At 39.0% G+C, this 15,551-nt stretch overlaps 1 protein-coding gene across 9 annotated transcripts in view; it reads left to right on the forward strand.

Moving 5' to 3' along the window:
* USP34 (ubiquitin specific peptidase 34) overlaps positions 1–15,551 on the forward strand; it is a 109,918-nt gene that overhangs the window by 86,498 nt on the left and 7,869 nt on the right. For 6 of the 9 annotated variants that reach the window (XM_014895088.2, XM_014895094.2, XM_088160747.1 and 3 more), the window contains exons 54-70: positions 306–370; positions 473–548; positions 646–693; positions 1,046–1,177; positions 2,329–2,409; positions 3,545–3,630; positions 4,646–4,814; positions 4,903–4,977; positions 5,510–5,661; positions 6,068–6,116; positions 6,208–6,312; positions 6,436–6,480; positions 7,493–7,597; positions 9,551–9,698; positions 10,670–11,304; positions 12,286–12,443; positions 13,261–13,339. In XM_014895088.2, the coding sequence (XP_014750574.2) occupies positions 306–370; positions 473–548; positions 646–693; positions 1,046–1,177; positions 2,329–2,409; positions 3,545–3,630; positions 4,646–4,814; positions 4,903–4,977; positions 5,510–5,661; positions 6,068–6,116; positions 6,208–6,312; positions 6,436–6,480; positions 7,493–7,597; positions 9,551–9,698; positions 10,670–11,304; positions 12,286–12,443; positions 13,261–13,339 (2,208 nt within the window). The remainder of the gene's footprint in view (positions 1–305; positions 371–472; positions 549–645; positions 694–1,045; positions 1,178–2,328; positions 2,410–3,544; positions 3,631–4,645; positions 4,815–4,902; positions 4,978–5,509; positions 5,662–6,067; positions 6,117–6,207; positions 6,313–6,435; positions 6,481–7,492; positions 7,598–9,550; positions 9,699–10,669; positions 11,305–12,285; positions 12,444–13,260; positions 13,340–15,551) is intronic. The other 3 variants (XM_014895091.2, XM_014895095.2, XM_014895096.2) reach the window with 1 other exon arrangement.

Here is a 15,551-nt window from a genome sequence, read left to right on the forward strand (position 1 = left end):
ATCAAGCTTTGGGTTAGACTTCAGCTGTGATTCTTTTTTAAACTTGTTGTTCTCAAAATTGTAGCCCAAAAGTCTGAATAATTAGATTGTAAAAATGAGGCCACAGAAAGAGGAGAAGGTTTGAAGCTCTGTTCTGCAGTCCCATGGCAGGCAAAACCAAGACTGGTGATAGTATGAATAAAACAGCTTTAAACTAAAAATTTTGGGGTTTTTTAGCCTTGGAATCATTTAAATATTTTTTAAATCATGCTTAAGTGGTGAAATAAACTGCTTTCTTGTATCTGATGGTAGCATTTTTTCTTCAGTGGATATGGCATGATAACATGCAGTTCCTTCAAGACAAGAACATTTTTGAACATACATATTTTGGGTAAGTTTGTTTTTTTCTTTTTAAACGTAGTATTAATGCTTCTTTTCTTCTTGCAGATTATCATTACTTATTTTAATTAACAAATAAAATTACTGACTCTAGGTTTATGTGGCAGTTGTGTAGTAGCATCCCAAGCACACTACCAGATCCGAAAGCTGTTTCTCTGATGACAGCAAAGGTAAGGATTTCCAAAGAATCTCATCTTCTATTAAATATTTCCTTGTTGACATTTTAATTCGTGCATTCTAAATTAATGGTGCCATTTTTTTTTCCAGTTAAGCACTTCCTTTGTGCTAGAGACATTTATTCATTCAAAGGAAAAGGTATTCGATTTACTTGTAAATTTTCATTCAGTAGCTGCATGAATCTAGTGAAAAGCAGATCTGTACTTTCCATTTTAAAAATGGGGTTTTGAGCTGTAAAATTACCATGTATGATGCAAAGTTAATGTTTAGAGTGTCATTTACCACTGCACAATGGAATATAATGTGTATGTAAAAATGAATGGACTGGTATTGATCTGTATGTGCAACATATTCTTAATTCATCAAATGTTGATTGTTTTTAATATATCCTTAAGATTTGGGGCTTTACTGAACCATGTAGAAATGTTTAAAGATTATGCTGGAATTCATTATTTGAAGTTACAGTTTTTTTCTGTATTTCTTTTCACAGCCTACAATGCTTCAGTGGATTGAACTGTTAACAAAACAGTTTAATAACAGTCAGGCAGCTTGTGAAGTAAGTGACTTAGGAACTCAGCAAAGTACAAACCAACTTTCTATATATTGTTTAACTTTCCTGGAGGTTCGTATCCCTGGAATATTTTGGACTATGAACTACTGTATTTGGTATATTTGTGCTCTGTGAGATGAAATTCATCCTCTCTGATTACTGCAGATCCTAGGGAATGACTTCACTTTTATTTGCAGAAACCTATGTTGAGACCACAGGCCAAAATAATTTTGTCACTGGAATAAGAGAGAGCCAGTGTTACAAATTCTTTATTTAATTATTATTATTTAATTAATTATTGTGTAATGAAGACATGCTTAAATTAACTTACACAAGAGAAAGACAAAGAATTCACTGTGGTCTTGTTGAAAGCAATTTTGAGATACTGAAGAAAAGTTTGTGAGTGTTTCTGTGATAATTTAAATGTACAGGAGCCCAGCACAGGCTGTGTCCTGGCCTAGACTATTCAGTAGAAAGGATTATATCCATGATTCTTTCATAAATCCGTTATTCTTTTACAAATTGATTCTAGGTTGATAAATTATGTGACATTCAGTATTTGGGTGTACAGTTGTCTCAGTGGGGTGTAGTCCTCAGATGTTTGAGTGAAGACATTTAATATAGTAAAGAATGCTCAGGTACAATTAAAATAAAAGTAAGAACTTTGATTCTTTATTTTAAACTGTTTTTCCTTGTGACTCAAACAAACTTTTGGGAGTCAGAAGACTGGGCTGTGTTATTTGCTGAGTCTGAGTTGGAATGATTCATCCTCTGTTAGTTTTATACTTTTTGGGTTTCTGGAGGCTGTGAGGCTTTTCCACATGTTAAAATGCAAAAGGGTTGTAACTTGGGAAGCTCTGTTTAATCCTGTGACTCTTTTCCAAGGTTCTTCAGGTTGTGCTTTATTGTAAGCATAGTTTTTATGCTGTTGACATCACTTTGCAGGATAAATGTGTTCTTCCAGATAATTTTCTAATGGCATGCAGAGCACAGGGATAAGAAGATACCAGATATAAATTTATATTGCTGTTTACTGCTATTGATCTTTATTTCTTTATTCCTTCATGCACAGAAGACATTTTAGATTTCCCTTGGATTAAAACTTGCCTATTCCTTAATAATAGTAACATCGATTTCTCTTCAGACTTTAATATCATGCAAAAAAAGAAGATTGGACTAGAGCAAGTGTGGAACAAAACTAACACAGTATGTATCTTCTGCAGTGGTTTTTGGATCGTATGGCTGATGATGATTGGTGGCCAATGCAGATTCTAATAAAGTGTCCCAATCAGATTGTGAGGCAGGTAAGAAAAAAAAAAAGTTCCTTTCCAAGTCAGGTGACTGCTTGAGCCATGACCAGAAACAGACAATTATGATGGCTGTGATTCTGACAGTTCTGCTGAATACCTGTAATTGTCTGATTCTTCTCCATTCTTGGAAATGATTTAGGGAAGATATTTGGCCCTGGGAGTGTTAGTGTTTGAATCAAGCCCAGCATAGCTGTACAGTCAGGATCACTACATCACTCTAGATGCAAATTAAGGTTTCTACAACTCCCTCGTGATCTCTACAAATCTGAACACTTCACATTTAAAAAATCAGGTTTTCCCTGAATTAATTCAACAATAGTTCATCAAGCTCCACCTTCAGAAAACAAAAAATCAAACTGTTTACATTCAGTACTCCTCAAAGCTCCAGTTTGAAGCTTCAGTAGTAAATCTTGGTGTGCAGAGGTCATTTTACAATATTATGCCACAAAGCTTTGTTAATACCTTTTTCTGGAAATACTTTTTTTTAAAAAACCTATATTAGTAGCATTTGGACATTCACAAATCCAACTATTAATAGTCACTTACAAATGTACTTTCTTTGCAAGTCATTAAGGTAGAAACTTGAACAGTTACTTTATCTCACCTGAGTTCTTCAATTGGATTTCTGGTTATTAAAGTGATATTTCCTTACAGACCCATACATAAATTTTGTATGCAATGCATCAGTAAAAGAATATTTTTTATGGGAAAACTCTATGTAAGGTCTTAGGCAGGGTCTTTTCCTCATGAGAAGTAAAAATTACTGGAAGGAATTTCCTTCAAATTTTCACATTTATTCCTATAAGCCAGCAGCAAAATTAAGAAAACATCTTGCCAAAAATATCAAAATATTTCAGAAAACAGAGATAGAAGAAAAAATTTAGTGTCATGTTTTTTGGTACACACCAATATTAAAAGCTGAGTTTCGGGTTCTTCCATGAGATCTGTTCATAAAAACCAGGTTTGACTCTTCTGTTAAAATACAATCTCAACTTTGTCTTTCAAACTTGGAACCTGTGAAGAGCTGGCAGTGGGACTTGAAGACAAAATATTCTTTGCTTAGGAATGACACCTTGACCTTTTTGTAAAAGACTGAAGGTGTGGAGTTCATTCCCTTCTCCATTTGCAGATGTTCCAGCGTTTGTGTATCCACGTGATCCAGAGGCTGAGGCCAGTACATGCACACCTTTATCTGCAGCCAGGAATGGAAGACTGGTAAAATAAACCCCCTGCAAACTTTTATTAATGAGTCACTCCAAACAGTCATGTAAAGCTGAAATAGTGCTAATTGTTCTTCATTAATCTGCCCAAAACGCTCTGATTGATTCAAAAATATCAGTAGGCTTGCAAAGGGCAGTGTCAAATTGTTTAAAACATCTGCTCCCTTAGAGTAGGTTTTCAGCCTTTCTAAGTCTTACTCCTTGGACTTGAGACTCCTATTGTGAATTGGATCTGGAGGCACAAAGGTGGAAGTTTTTATTTGTACATCAGTAAAAGAGTTTGGAGATCAGCAGTTAATCCTACAACTAAATCATAGATTTTGTCAAAGAGGAGGAAGAACCCTCTTGGATTCTCCTTTGCTCTGTGTATTATCAAGAAAACTGTCACTTTATCTCCAATTATGAAATACTTAAACTCTTTTTGATACATTATGAGAAGAAAAAAATGGTTTTTCTTTCACCTCTTGTGTTAAAGCTGTGATTGTGATAATGAATTTTCCCCAGAACGAAAATGGCAGAGTTAGTAATAACTGTGCTGCCATATCAAAATTCAGGACAGGAAGATACAGTTTTCATAGCAAAAAGTAGAATTTAGTTTGCTTTGGAAGCCTTGCTCGAGTCTGTGACTTGTTTTGTTCAGTGACAAGATCCAGCCTTGAGCAGATGCCTGAGGCTGCAGGTGGATGTTTTTTGCTCTGTGTGTTCAGGAGGGTGCCTTGACATGATTTCATACCTATGATTGCATTGTCATTAAATTCAACAAGCAAAATCAAGAGGATGATTTTAAGTAGGAGACCCCCCAGTACTGTTCTAATTTTCCTGAGCAGCGTGTTGATTCAGAACACTGATTTGAGGAACCTTTCAGCATTTCAAGTGCCTGATGCTCCCTTAGGTTGGGCTGTGCACAGGGCTGAGAGCAGGAATTGTGATGAATTCCTTTGTTTGGACTGGCTGAGGATGACTTTGTGCTCAGTGTGAAATACCCACGCTGGGTGTTGTTGCTGTGGCAGCTCGGATGACATGGACGGGCCCGTGGAGGACATCGGCAGCCGCTCGTGCGTCACGCGCTTCGTGAAGACGCTGCTGTCCATCATGGAGCACGGTGTCAAACCCCACAGCAAGCACCTCACCGAGTATTTCGCCTTCCTCTACGAATTTGCCAAAATGGGAGAGGAGGAAGTGAGTGCAGCCTTGCATTTGGGGGGGGGGGTTGCTGCTGTCTGTGCATGGATGTATTTGTGAGTAATTCCGTCCCTGCGTTTTTCAGAGCCAGTTCTTGCTCTCTCTGCAAGCCATATCCACAATGGTCCATTTCTACATGGGAACCAAAGGGCCTGAGAATGTAAGTTGGAGTATTTTATTTAACAAGAACTAACCTTTCCTGATTTTTATCTGTAATCATTACTGCTGTATGTCTTCAATCATCTTTCAGCTGTTAAATTAAAATTGCTTCACTTCCACCATTTTTTTCAATGTTTAAGTGACTATATTATAAAAAAAAAAAAATGTTGAATTGACTATTACTATTTAGTATAGAAAAAAATGAGTAAAAGCAATTAAAGTTGCCCTTAACTTGATACTAATGGTAATGCTTAACAATTAATTACTTACTCCTGTTGTACGACTTAGGTTCTTAAATTTACCTGCCTTTTTTGTTAAATAGACCACATCTTCAGCCAGCCTACCTCTTGCATTTTTAAATACAGTTTTGCTTTAGCAAAGTGAATGTTTCAATGTGAAAATTGATTAGGTACTTACCTGTTTTGATTCATGCAAGTTGATGAAGTGGTTTGGAATAAAGGACAGGATGTGCAAAGGCCCTTTGAAATGAAGGCTCAAAATGTCCACAGTGAAATGTTCTTTTTTTTCCTTAGCCACAGGTTGAAGTGCTTTCTGAGGAAGAAGGGGAGGAAGAGGAGGAAGAGGAAGATATCCTTTCTTTAGCAGAAGAGAAATACAGGCCTGCTGCTCTTGAAAAGATGATTGCCCTGATTGCTCTTCTGGTGGAACAATCTCGCTCAGAAAGGCAAGAGCTTCTGAGAAAAACAAAATCAGTTTAGAATTTATAGTTCAGAAAGGAGTCAGAGATTTTATGGCTTTGTCTGAGGGTTTTATTGTGGGCTTTTTTAACAGCATAAATAAGCTTATATATGAGCCCATTATATTTTTCATAACTTAAAAAGGGGTTGTCATTGTTGACCAAGTGAAAGATTTGGGTTAAATACTTGAACACATTCAATTGCCCGCATTTGTTTGGTTTTTTTTTTTATCTCATTCAAGTACAACTTTTTTTTTGGTTCAGTTTTACATCAACACCTTTATTGTCTCTTGTATATTGTGATACTGAAGAATATAAACTTACACTCAGTTCTGAGTGTCTCCCTAACCATAATCATGCTGAAGTAAAACGATCATTTTCTTCTGTATTTTAGGCATTTGACCTTGTCACAAAACGACATGGCAGCGTTGACAGGAGGAAAGGTAATCAAATTAAAAATCACTACTTTAGCCTCCCAAACCCTCTGTGGTGTGTAGCTGCAGGCAGTGTACTGTATCTGTTTATTTCTTGCAGGGTTTCCCTTTTTTATTTCAACATATCCGTGATGGGATCAACATCAGGCAAACCTGCAACCTCATTTTCAGCTTGTGCCGGTACAACAATCGCCTTGCAGAGCATGTGAGTAGCAGGGACCTGCAGCTGTTCATTGAAATCTCCTCCCATAAATGCCATGGGGTAATTGTTATTCTTTGAACTGAATAAATACAAGTCTAAGTGAGTTTTTTGTGTTTCCTTTTCAAGATTGTGTCCATGCTGTTCACATCTATAGCAAAGCTGACTCCTGAGGTATGTAAACACACCACCTGTCCAGTAAATAATCTGCAGTTATATTTTCCTGGTTTAAATCACAGAAATAATCCTTTGCTCATCAAAAATCTTGTGTGGAAGATGATCCATGGCAGTTTTTGTGCCATTAAATGAAGTCTAACTGCGCTGTTTGTGAAGTTTTGCAAAACAGAAATTTGCTGTGCCACTTCAGATGAAAATTTTATTCAAATCAAATAACATTTCTAGATTCTCCACCAGTATGGATTTCTTTTAGAAAGTTAAAATAAAAAAATTAAAATATTGTGCAAGAATAAGTGGAGATAATTACTTATTATCTGGCTGTTCAAGATTTGGGGCACTGTTTTGCAGTTCTGTGCTGGCAAACACATGTTTCATTCAGAGTAAATTCCTGCCCTGGTAATAACAGAAATACTGAGTGTTCCAGATGGATTCCAGATGCAAAAAATATAATTATAGTTGTAACCACTTTGTTGAAATGTTGTTAAAAGCTGGGTGAGTCTTGGCAGTGTAAAACCTCCAAATGGGATGCTTTTGGATAAACTTCCCAGAATCCATATCCTATGTTATGTAAATACATAAAAAAAATAACTTCTCTGAGCTAGTGAAGTTTTCTGTATATATAAACCAGGATAAATTGGTGAATTCTTCAGCAATGGACAGCTTGATTCTTTCCTTTTTTCAGATTAATATCTATATTTCCTATAATACATACATACATACATACATACATATATATATATTATATATCTGGTTTTCCTATAACTTCTCCTAGACTGATCCTATCTTGTATGATTCTGTTGCTTTGCAGTGACTGTAACCAGTGGCTTAATTTATAGCTATATATGGATTATGTACAGATTAAATAGTAAGGGATTAAAGTATTCTAAATATTCATGTCTGAAGTTCATAGAAATTTTCTATGACCTGGGGTTTTTAAAAAAATACTCTTTAAAACGTGGATGAAATTAAATAGATGAAATTGGATATTTTTCTCTTTTCTGCATTACAGGCAGCCAATCCTTTTTTCAAATTGCTCACCATGCTCATGGAATTTGCTGGTGGACCTCCAGGAATGCCACCCTTTGCTTCTTACATTCTGCAGAGGATATGGGAGGTACAATATGTAAAATAAAGCAGAAGCTAAATTGTCTTTCCTTGTTGGTTCTTTTATGTCTCTTTTGCATTTTATTGTCATCCTTCCTGCATCAGTCCATGGTTTTTTTATTACCATTCTTCTTCTGAATAAACAGCAACAGCCAATAGACATTAGAAAGTTCTGTTGCAACTTAATGTAGGGTTAATGGCTCTTTCAGTTTAATTTCAAATTGTAGTTTAATGACAAATGATTTGATTCATAATAACGACCCAGAACACTTTTTCTTTACAAATTCCACATAGTTTTCTCAGTTATCCTTTTGCAAGGTCTGTAAAACGTTTCAACACCCATCACTTGGTTGTGGGGTTTTTTTGCCTTTACGTACAGATTCCTTGAATATTCATTTGACATTTTTGGTTCTTTGCAAAATGTCCATTAACACTTTTAACACATAAAACAGTGCTGAACTGAGTCTGCTGGATAATTGCAAGGACCAACTTTGTTTGTGTATCTAAAATTCTAGACTTTTTAACCAAGTTGTCACAGGGATGAATCCTTGATCTGAGCCCTGGATGAGCAATTAAAGCTTTCTCTTCACCTCGCTGCTCTCTGAGTTCCCAGTACAATTTATTGTCTTCATTCCTGGCTGAGAACAGCATGGCCAGCCTGGAGACTGCTGAGGACCAGCTCATTCCCTTTAATTCCCTTTAAAAAATGGGGCTGGAGCACTGTGGGATGGGACATGGATTGCTGTTCCAAAGGATTTCCTCGTGGTCAGGAGCAGCTGTAGGATCACAAGTGATGTGATGGATGAGCTGTAACTGCTGCACCTCAGGTAAAGGGAGGTCAAAGCACATCTCAAGGGGCACAGTGACACCCAGCTGCTGACACAGGTCCAGGGATATAAATTGTGCAGGCAGGGATGTGAGACCCAGCAGTGAATGCACAGACTTGGGGTGTAGAATCTACTTTTTCCAGCCTCTCCAGCTTCTAGAAGTCATTAAAAAGTGATTGAGCCCTGCAGACACTGAGAAACGATTGTCTCTTTCTTGGACATTCCCTCCAGCCATTACCCAGGAAACCTGACAGAGTAATTTGTCATTTCTAAATAAAGGGAGGAGATTGCTCTTAAGGTGTTTATTTTTAAAATGAGATTAAAATTTTATAAGCAGAATTATGGTCGTGTCAGCTGCTCATATTCTTCAGGTGGAGTAGAGGAACTGAGAACAGCTTCAGCAACCCAGTTACTACCTCTGATTCCTTAGGGTAAAATTTTTTCTTGTCTGGGCACCTGGGCCTTGAGGTTAAAAGAAAGTAGTCTTTAAAAGCTAACAAAAGAACAAACTACATTTATTGGCTTCATGTCAACAGATTTCCAGCTACACAGAGCCAGAAAAGCACAGGAAGCCTCGTTTTCTCCTTATTCTCTGAAGGCTTGCTGACTGCACAACAGCACTCATTGCTTTTGGAAAGTGCTGGATGAATTTATTCTTTGAAATTGTATATTCAATAAAAAATGTAATAGTTACCCTCAGCGTGGAGCTGTACGAACATCTTTGCACACCATTTATGTTCTTTTGATGTAACTTATGAAAATACTGATTCAGTGTTCAGGTTTGGTATTAGATATTTTTAAAAAATACTTGTTTATAAAGACCAGCTTGTTCATCTTAGTGCTTAATATTTCAACTCCTAAATATCTCATAATATGCAGAAAGAATAGGCAGAGTAATTTCCCGGGCTTAGACTGAACTTTCAGAACTGTGAACAAGGTTCAGAAGCAAAAACCAATGAAATTTAATAAGGTTTTCTTTGTGTGCAGAGCAGCTCAGTCTTGCAGGTGCTTCGATAGCTCTAAGTGATTTTCAGAAGAAACGTTGAAAGATATTTTAGGGATTTTTATTACAATCAGTACATAGTAGAAAGATTAATGTACTCCTTTTGATTTTTTTTTCCCCCCCTCTCCTTTAGGTCATTGAGTACAACCCCTCGCAGTGCCTGGACTGGCTGGCTGTGCAAACACCTCGGAACAAACTGGCTCACAGCTGGGTCCTGCAGAACATGGAGAACTGGGTTGAACGTTTCCTCCTGGCACACAACTACCCTCGAGTGAGAACTTGTAAGTGAATTTTAATTGGAGAAAATTTGTCACCCGTTGCAGTGAGTTGCATGCTCTTGTGTTTGTCTTTTCTTCCTTTTCCAGTTGTTTTAGAATTGCTGGGTTTTAAAATCTTAGCGTAATTTTGGTGCTTCATCCAAGGTGTTACCAGTTTTGATGAAAACTGTGTTTACATTTGGTACCTTGAATGACACATTGGTAGGTTCTTTAAATGGTTAATCTGCAAGGTCCAGGAAAACCTAAAGAAGGAAAAGAGCTAATTCCAGAGGTTTTCCATTGTGTCCATCACATGGCTGTACAATAGGTGGGAGTAGTACATGTTGTTCTTCCACAGTAATCTTTAGAATCCTTTGAACTTGTGGATCAAGGAGGAGCTGCCTGTGCTTTCTCCCAGATTCCAGGGTATCCTGACTCTCTGCTTTGTTCTGCCAGGAATCACACTGTCACATTGCCAGAGAATATTTTCATCCTCCCCTGTGGCAGCTTTTTAACAAAGGAGACTCCACTGTCACTGGAGTACAGGCCACTGACCTTTAACACATTTCTGTGGCTGAGTGAGATGTAAAAACTGGAGGTACAGTTTTGCAACAGGCTCAAGTTATAAATATCTCTGGGGAGGTAATGACCTCTTGATTGAGCAATGGACACCTTCAATCATGGAAAACCTCTGGGATGCATTGTGTGATGAGATCTGGGATCACATTCTGTGGTGGGATGCATTGTGTTAGCACAGGGAGGACCAGGCAGCAGACAGGGATGTAGGTAGCACATCCCAACACCGCTTTGAACGTGCTTTGTGCTACTTTTATCCACTTGGATTATTTTCCTAGTGTGCATATAGTAATACCAGCTTCTGTAAAATGCTTTGAAATCTATAAATGGAACATGCAGTGCAGTTTAATTGCTGTTTACATGGCTGTTAAGCAGGTATGTCACTGTCAAAGGCGTAACAAATCTGTTTTTATTTGAAGCTGCAGCCTATCTCTTGGTGTCGCTTATTCCGAGCAATTCCTTCCGTCAGATGTTCCGATCGACGCGCTCCCTGCACATCCCCACGCGGGACCTGCCCCTCAGCCCTGACACCACAGTAGTTCTGCACCAGGTGTACAACGTGCTCCTTGGCCTGCTCTCACGAGCCAAGCTCTACGTGGACGCCGCCGTTCACGGCACCACCAAGCTGGTGCCCTACTTCAGTTTCATGACGTACTGTTTGATCTCCAAAACCGAGAAGCTCATGTTCTCCACTTACTTCATGGACTTGTGGAACCTCTTCCAGCCAAAGCTCTCGGAGCCGGCCATCGCCACCAACCACAACAAGCAGGCCCTGCTCTCCTTCTGGTACAACGTGTGCGTGGACTGTCCCGAGAACGTGCGCCTTATCGTGCAGAACCCCGTGGTGACCAAGAACATCGCCTTCAATTACATCCTCGCCGACCACGACGACCAGGATGTGGTGCTCTTCAACCGCGGCATGCTGCCCGCCTACTACGGCATCCTGCGCCTGTGCTGCGAGCAGTCGCCCGCCTTCACCAGGCAGCTGGCTTCTCACCAGAACATCCAGTGGGCCTTCAAGAACCTCACCCCTCACGCCAGTCAGTACCCAGGAGTAAGTGACCCACAGCGTGCTCCATCCTCCTGTGTCCCCTCTCAGCCGGCGTCCCTTTCAAATTAACGTGGCCAGTATTACATATGGGAGTAATTTGTGTCTTTAGATTCATGTGCTAGACTTCATGAGGGATTGGTTTGGGTTTTCCTTGCTGTGTAGCAGCTGGAGAAAAGTTGTTGTTTTCTGGGAGCAGGCTACTGTTCAGTTTTCCAGCCTAGTCATAAGAAACAGGGAATAAGCTCTGATGGTGGTCTCTAGAAAGGAGGTTGCATTATAACAAAGGTGGAGGAATTCCCAGGTTCTTCTTTGCTTTCAGTTTCTGCAATAGGGTCGAGATTTAGCCTGTGTGTTCCAGGGGAGGACAGCCTGGTGTTCCCCTTTGGAACACCCACACACCTGTGGCAGACCTGGCAGTTGTGCTGTCAGTAACACAGTGACACCTGCAGCAGAGAGCAGGTGCTGGCTAAAGTAGGTCATGTGTGATGCTCAAACAACAGGCTTACAAAGCCTGGAAGAGAGCTGGGTTTGAATGATTGCACAGTGAATATTGCTTTGGGATCCTTTGGGGTGTGCAGGGACACAAAGAATACCAAGCTTCTGTGGAGAGGAGAAGGATGCAGGGAATCTTCCATGTTGAACTTCTGCCTGGATCAGCTCATGGAAAAATTTTGCAGTCCCTTTGCTCTCTTCCTTGGCATCTCCTCTCAGAAGTCTCAGTTTGTCTTGCAAGGGACCTGAGTTACTCCACTGTGTTTGGTGTTTGCCAGGCATAAGGGACTGCAGCAGGTTTTGGCACAAGCAGCTTTCTGAATGTTTGCTCCTGGGGATGGGAATTTCAGATTGCTTTGTACATACTAAATGTGACAGTGAGCTGTGCTCTTAGGAAGCATCAAAACATCGAATTGTATAACTTTGAAATAAAGTGTGAACCATACCACAGTGAGAGAGCTGACTCTAACCAAGTCTTTCTGTGTGTTTCAGGCAGTAGAAGAGCTGTTTAACCTCATGCAGCTGTTTGTAGCTCAGAGGCCAGACATGAGAGAAGAAGAGATAGAGGACATAAAGCAATTTAAGAAAACCACCATAAGCTGTTACCTGCGCTGCTTGGACGGACGCTCTTGTTGGACGACTCTCATAAGGTACAGCCCTGTGCTCATCCAGCAGCTCTGCTGGAATTCCATCCTCAGCCTTCCCCCCACAAGCAGAGCTGTAGTTCCAGCTGCTCTTGTTGGTAGCTGTTACCTTGGAGCAGAAATGTGATGTAGAAATTGTGCCTGTGGGACAGATTTATTGTATCGTGTCTTCAAAGAGTGTTTAATTTCTGGGCTTGGGAAGTACAGCAGAAAGTGCTGCTTGGGCATTCTGAGCAGAGCTATCAGTTGTCTGTGCATGTAGGTCAGGGCTGGGGTTTTAAATGGAATTCTTGGTGCACTGAAACCTTTGTGGAAATGACAGACTGTGTTACCTGGAGGGGCTCCATGCACTCACCTGTCACAGAGCACAGGCACGTTATCCCTAATAATCTTTATGTGGAAAGAAAGCATTCATTACCATAATCCTTTGTGTTCTGTTGTAAGCATAAAATAACATGAGAAAAATGTTTTCAGACATTTAAAAGGCCAAACATATGCTTGGCTGAATCTATTTAAATGTATCATTTAAGAAGCATAAACTTCTGTCTTTCAAAGTACATCATCTTCTACATTTTTTGCAGGGGTTGTATGGGAAATATTTCTGTAAAGGTTATTTATAAAATACTTACCATAACATAAAGGAGGTCAATGGCAGAGGTATTTGAAAATTAAAAATAGGGGGAGGTAATGATGAGAAGAATTACGTTCTTTTGGGGATTCTTTGTTCTTTTGTGCTTATTTTCCAAAATAACAGCGTGAGTATAACAGTTTTAAGCTTGGGATATGATTTTCAGTGTTCTCAATGTTTGGATTTTTTTCCTAGTGCCTTCAGAATATTACTAGAATCTGATGAAGACAGACTTCTCGTTGTGTTCAATAGAGGATTGATTCTGATGACTGAGGTAATTACTTTGTTATTTAATTACAGCAAACATCTCACCCTGATACTTCCCCTGTCAGCTTTAATAAGATTTCTTTTTAGTACTAAAAAGATCAGGAAATTGTTTGTCTCCTCAGGACAGAGGGAAAACCACCAACAGGTTATGCTGAGAGAAATAAATTTATTCTTTTTTGGTGTCATTCCTTTTGTTACAGGTAATTGGGAATGAATGGCTGAGAGCAGTCACACAGTTGTTAGTAGTTAAAAAGTGTTAAGGCAATAGGTTAAAAACCAGAAATACCTTAGAGTTGTGATTAATATTTTTGACCCTCCTTTGAGGCCCTCCTGAGGCAGTTCTCCTTTTCTTTCCTACCTATTGTGCCTTTGTTTGCAAGGAGTGGTCTGAAACACATAAACTTGATTTCTTTCTGATGGAGCCAAACCTAAAATGCATTTCTGGAGTACATCTAATTGTTGTAAATGGGGATTTGGTCCATGAGACCAGAATTAGTTCAAATTTGAATGGAAAAGAATTAAATAATGCACCTCTGAAATGGATACAGTGGAATGTCAAGCCCCTGCTCCCAGCAGTTTCACTCTACAGGCCCACATGTCCTGAAATGTCCTGGATTCCATTCAGCACTTCCATTATTGAGGTGATGGATGAGAACCTGTGTTCCTTAAAAGCAAGGCAGTGCTCCATGGGGCAGGATCCCTTTGGGAACAAGAATAAAAACCTGGATGTGTTGGAGAAAGCATAAAACCAAGATTCAGTTCATTCTTGGCACCTGCAGAACAGTGTATTCAGGAGAGATATTAAACTGGGAAATTCCATGGTGCAAGACAAGTGGCTCAGAGGTAATTGTGGCTGTGCAGAAAATGGGATTTTGGAATAGATTGCTGCAGGAAGGGACAGCCAGCACAGCTGGAAGTCATCAGAAGGACTTGGAGCAAACATCTGTCAAGGATATTTAGTTTGCATTTAGGCACATGGCTGGACTGGATGATACTTTCAGGTTGATTCCAGTCCCATTATTGTATGGTTTGTATAAAAAATTATTTTACCTCTTTTTATGTACTGGTTTGCATTTTCTGGGGAAAGGTGTGGTAGAAAGAGCTGGAATTAGAGAAACAGGGCAGTGCTCTTTGAAAATTGACTTTTCAAGAGCTTGTTATAAATATAAGCCTATAGATTAATTAATTGTAGTTCATTGCTGCAGAATAGCTCTTCATTTTTGTTATGAAAATACCTCCATCCAGTAAACTGGGTGTAAAAAGTCAGGAACTGGGCTGTAAGGTTATCCATATGTGAAATGTAAGGAGATTAAGGTACATACATAGAGATCTATAAAAAGAATTTGGTTTAGCTTAGGTAGCCCTCATCCATACTAACAATGGATAACTAAGTTTATGAAGAGTGTGTAGTATAAAATGATTTTTTTTCTGTGTAAAACATTGCTAGAAATTAGATTAAATTGGTGCTACTTTACAGCTGGAGGTTAGCTGGCCTTTTATTGTCAATTGTTGGCTGGAAGTGTTTTGCCTGGTGACAAAAAAACTGCATTAAGGAGTTGTCACATCCAGGAAAGTTTTCCATTTAGGGATGGCCGTGTATCTTTTGTCTTCCTTGTAATATAAAATGGGCCTGGCAAGAGTTTGCATTCCAGGGACTGAGGCTACTGTTCCTTTATCTTTCAAATATCCCAGCAGATTAAATATCTCCTCTTACATCCTGTGCTAGAATTTTTGCACTTCGGAAATGAGTTGCTTTTCCTTCCCAATATTTCTATAAATCATAGATGCCCAGAAGGTATAAAAGGAGAAGTAATTCATCTGATGTACAACCATATATCCTTCAGCAGCATTTTGAAAAATGACTGGCATCCATCTTAATCCTACCTCTTTTCCCCCAGTTTCATATATCTGTCTGTATTTGTGCACCTCTCGTATCACTTTGTCTGCTGGCAAAGGAAGTTTGGGATTACTGGGATATAAAAATATTGTGTCTCAAATGACACTTTGTTCACTAGGTTGTAGATAAAGCTGTGAAAACTTGGTAATTACTTTGAGCTGGTAACATAAAGCTTTTACCTTGAAAATAAAGGAAGAAGTTTGTGATTATATCCAACACCTTACATTTTTTGAGGATAAAATATCTTGTTTGAGCATAAAATAAATGTAAATGTATCTGCAGGATAAAAACAGGAATACTAACAAGTACCTTAGTTTGGCAA

Source organism: Sturnus vulgaris, chromosome 3 (genome assembly GCF_052056855.1).
Source record: "Sturnus vulgaris isolate bStuVul1 chromosome 3, bStuVul1.hap1, whole genome shotgun sequence".
In the NCBI taxonomy this organism is placed as follows: domain Eukaryota; kingdom Metazoa; phylum Chordata; class Aves; order Passeriformes; family Sturnidae; genus Sturnus; species Sturnus vulgaris.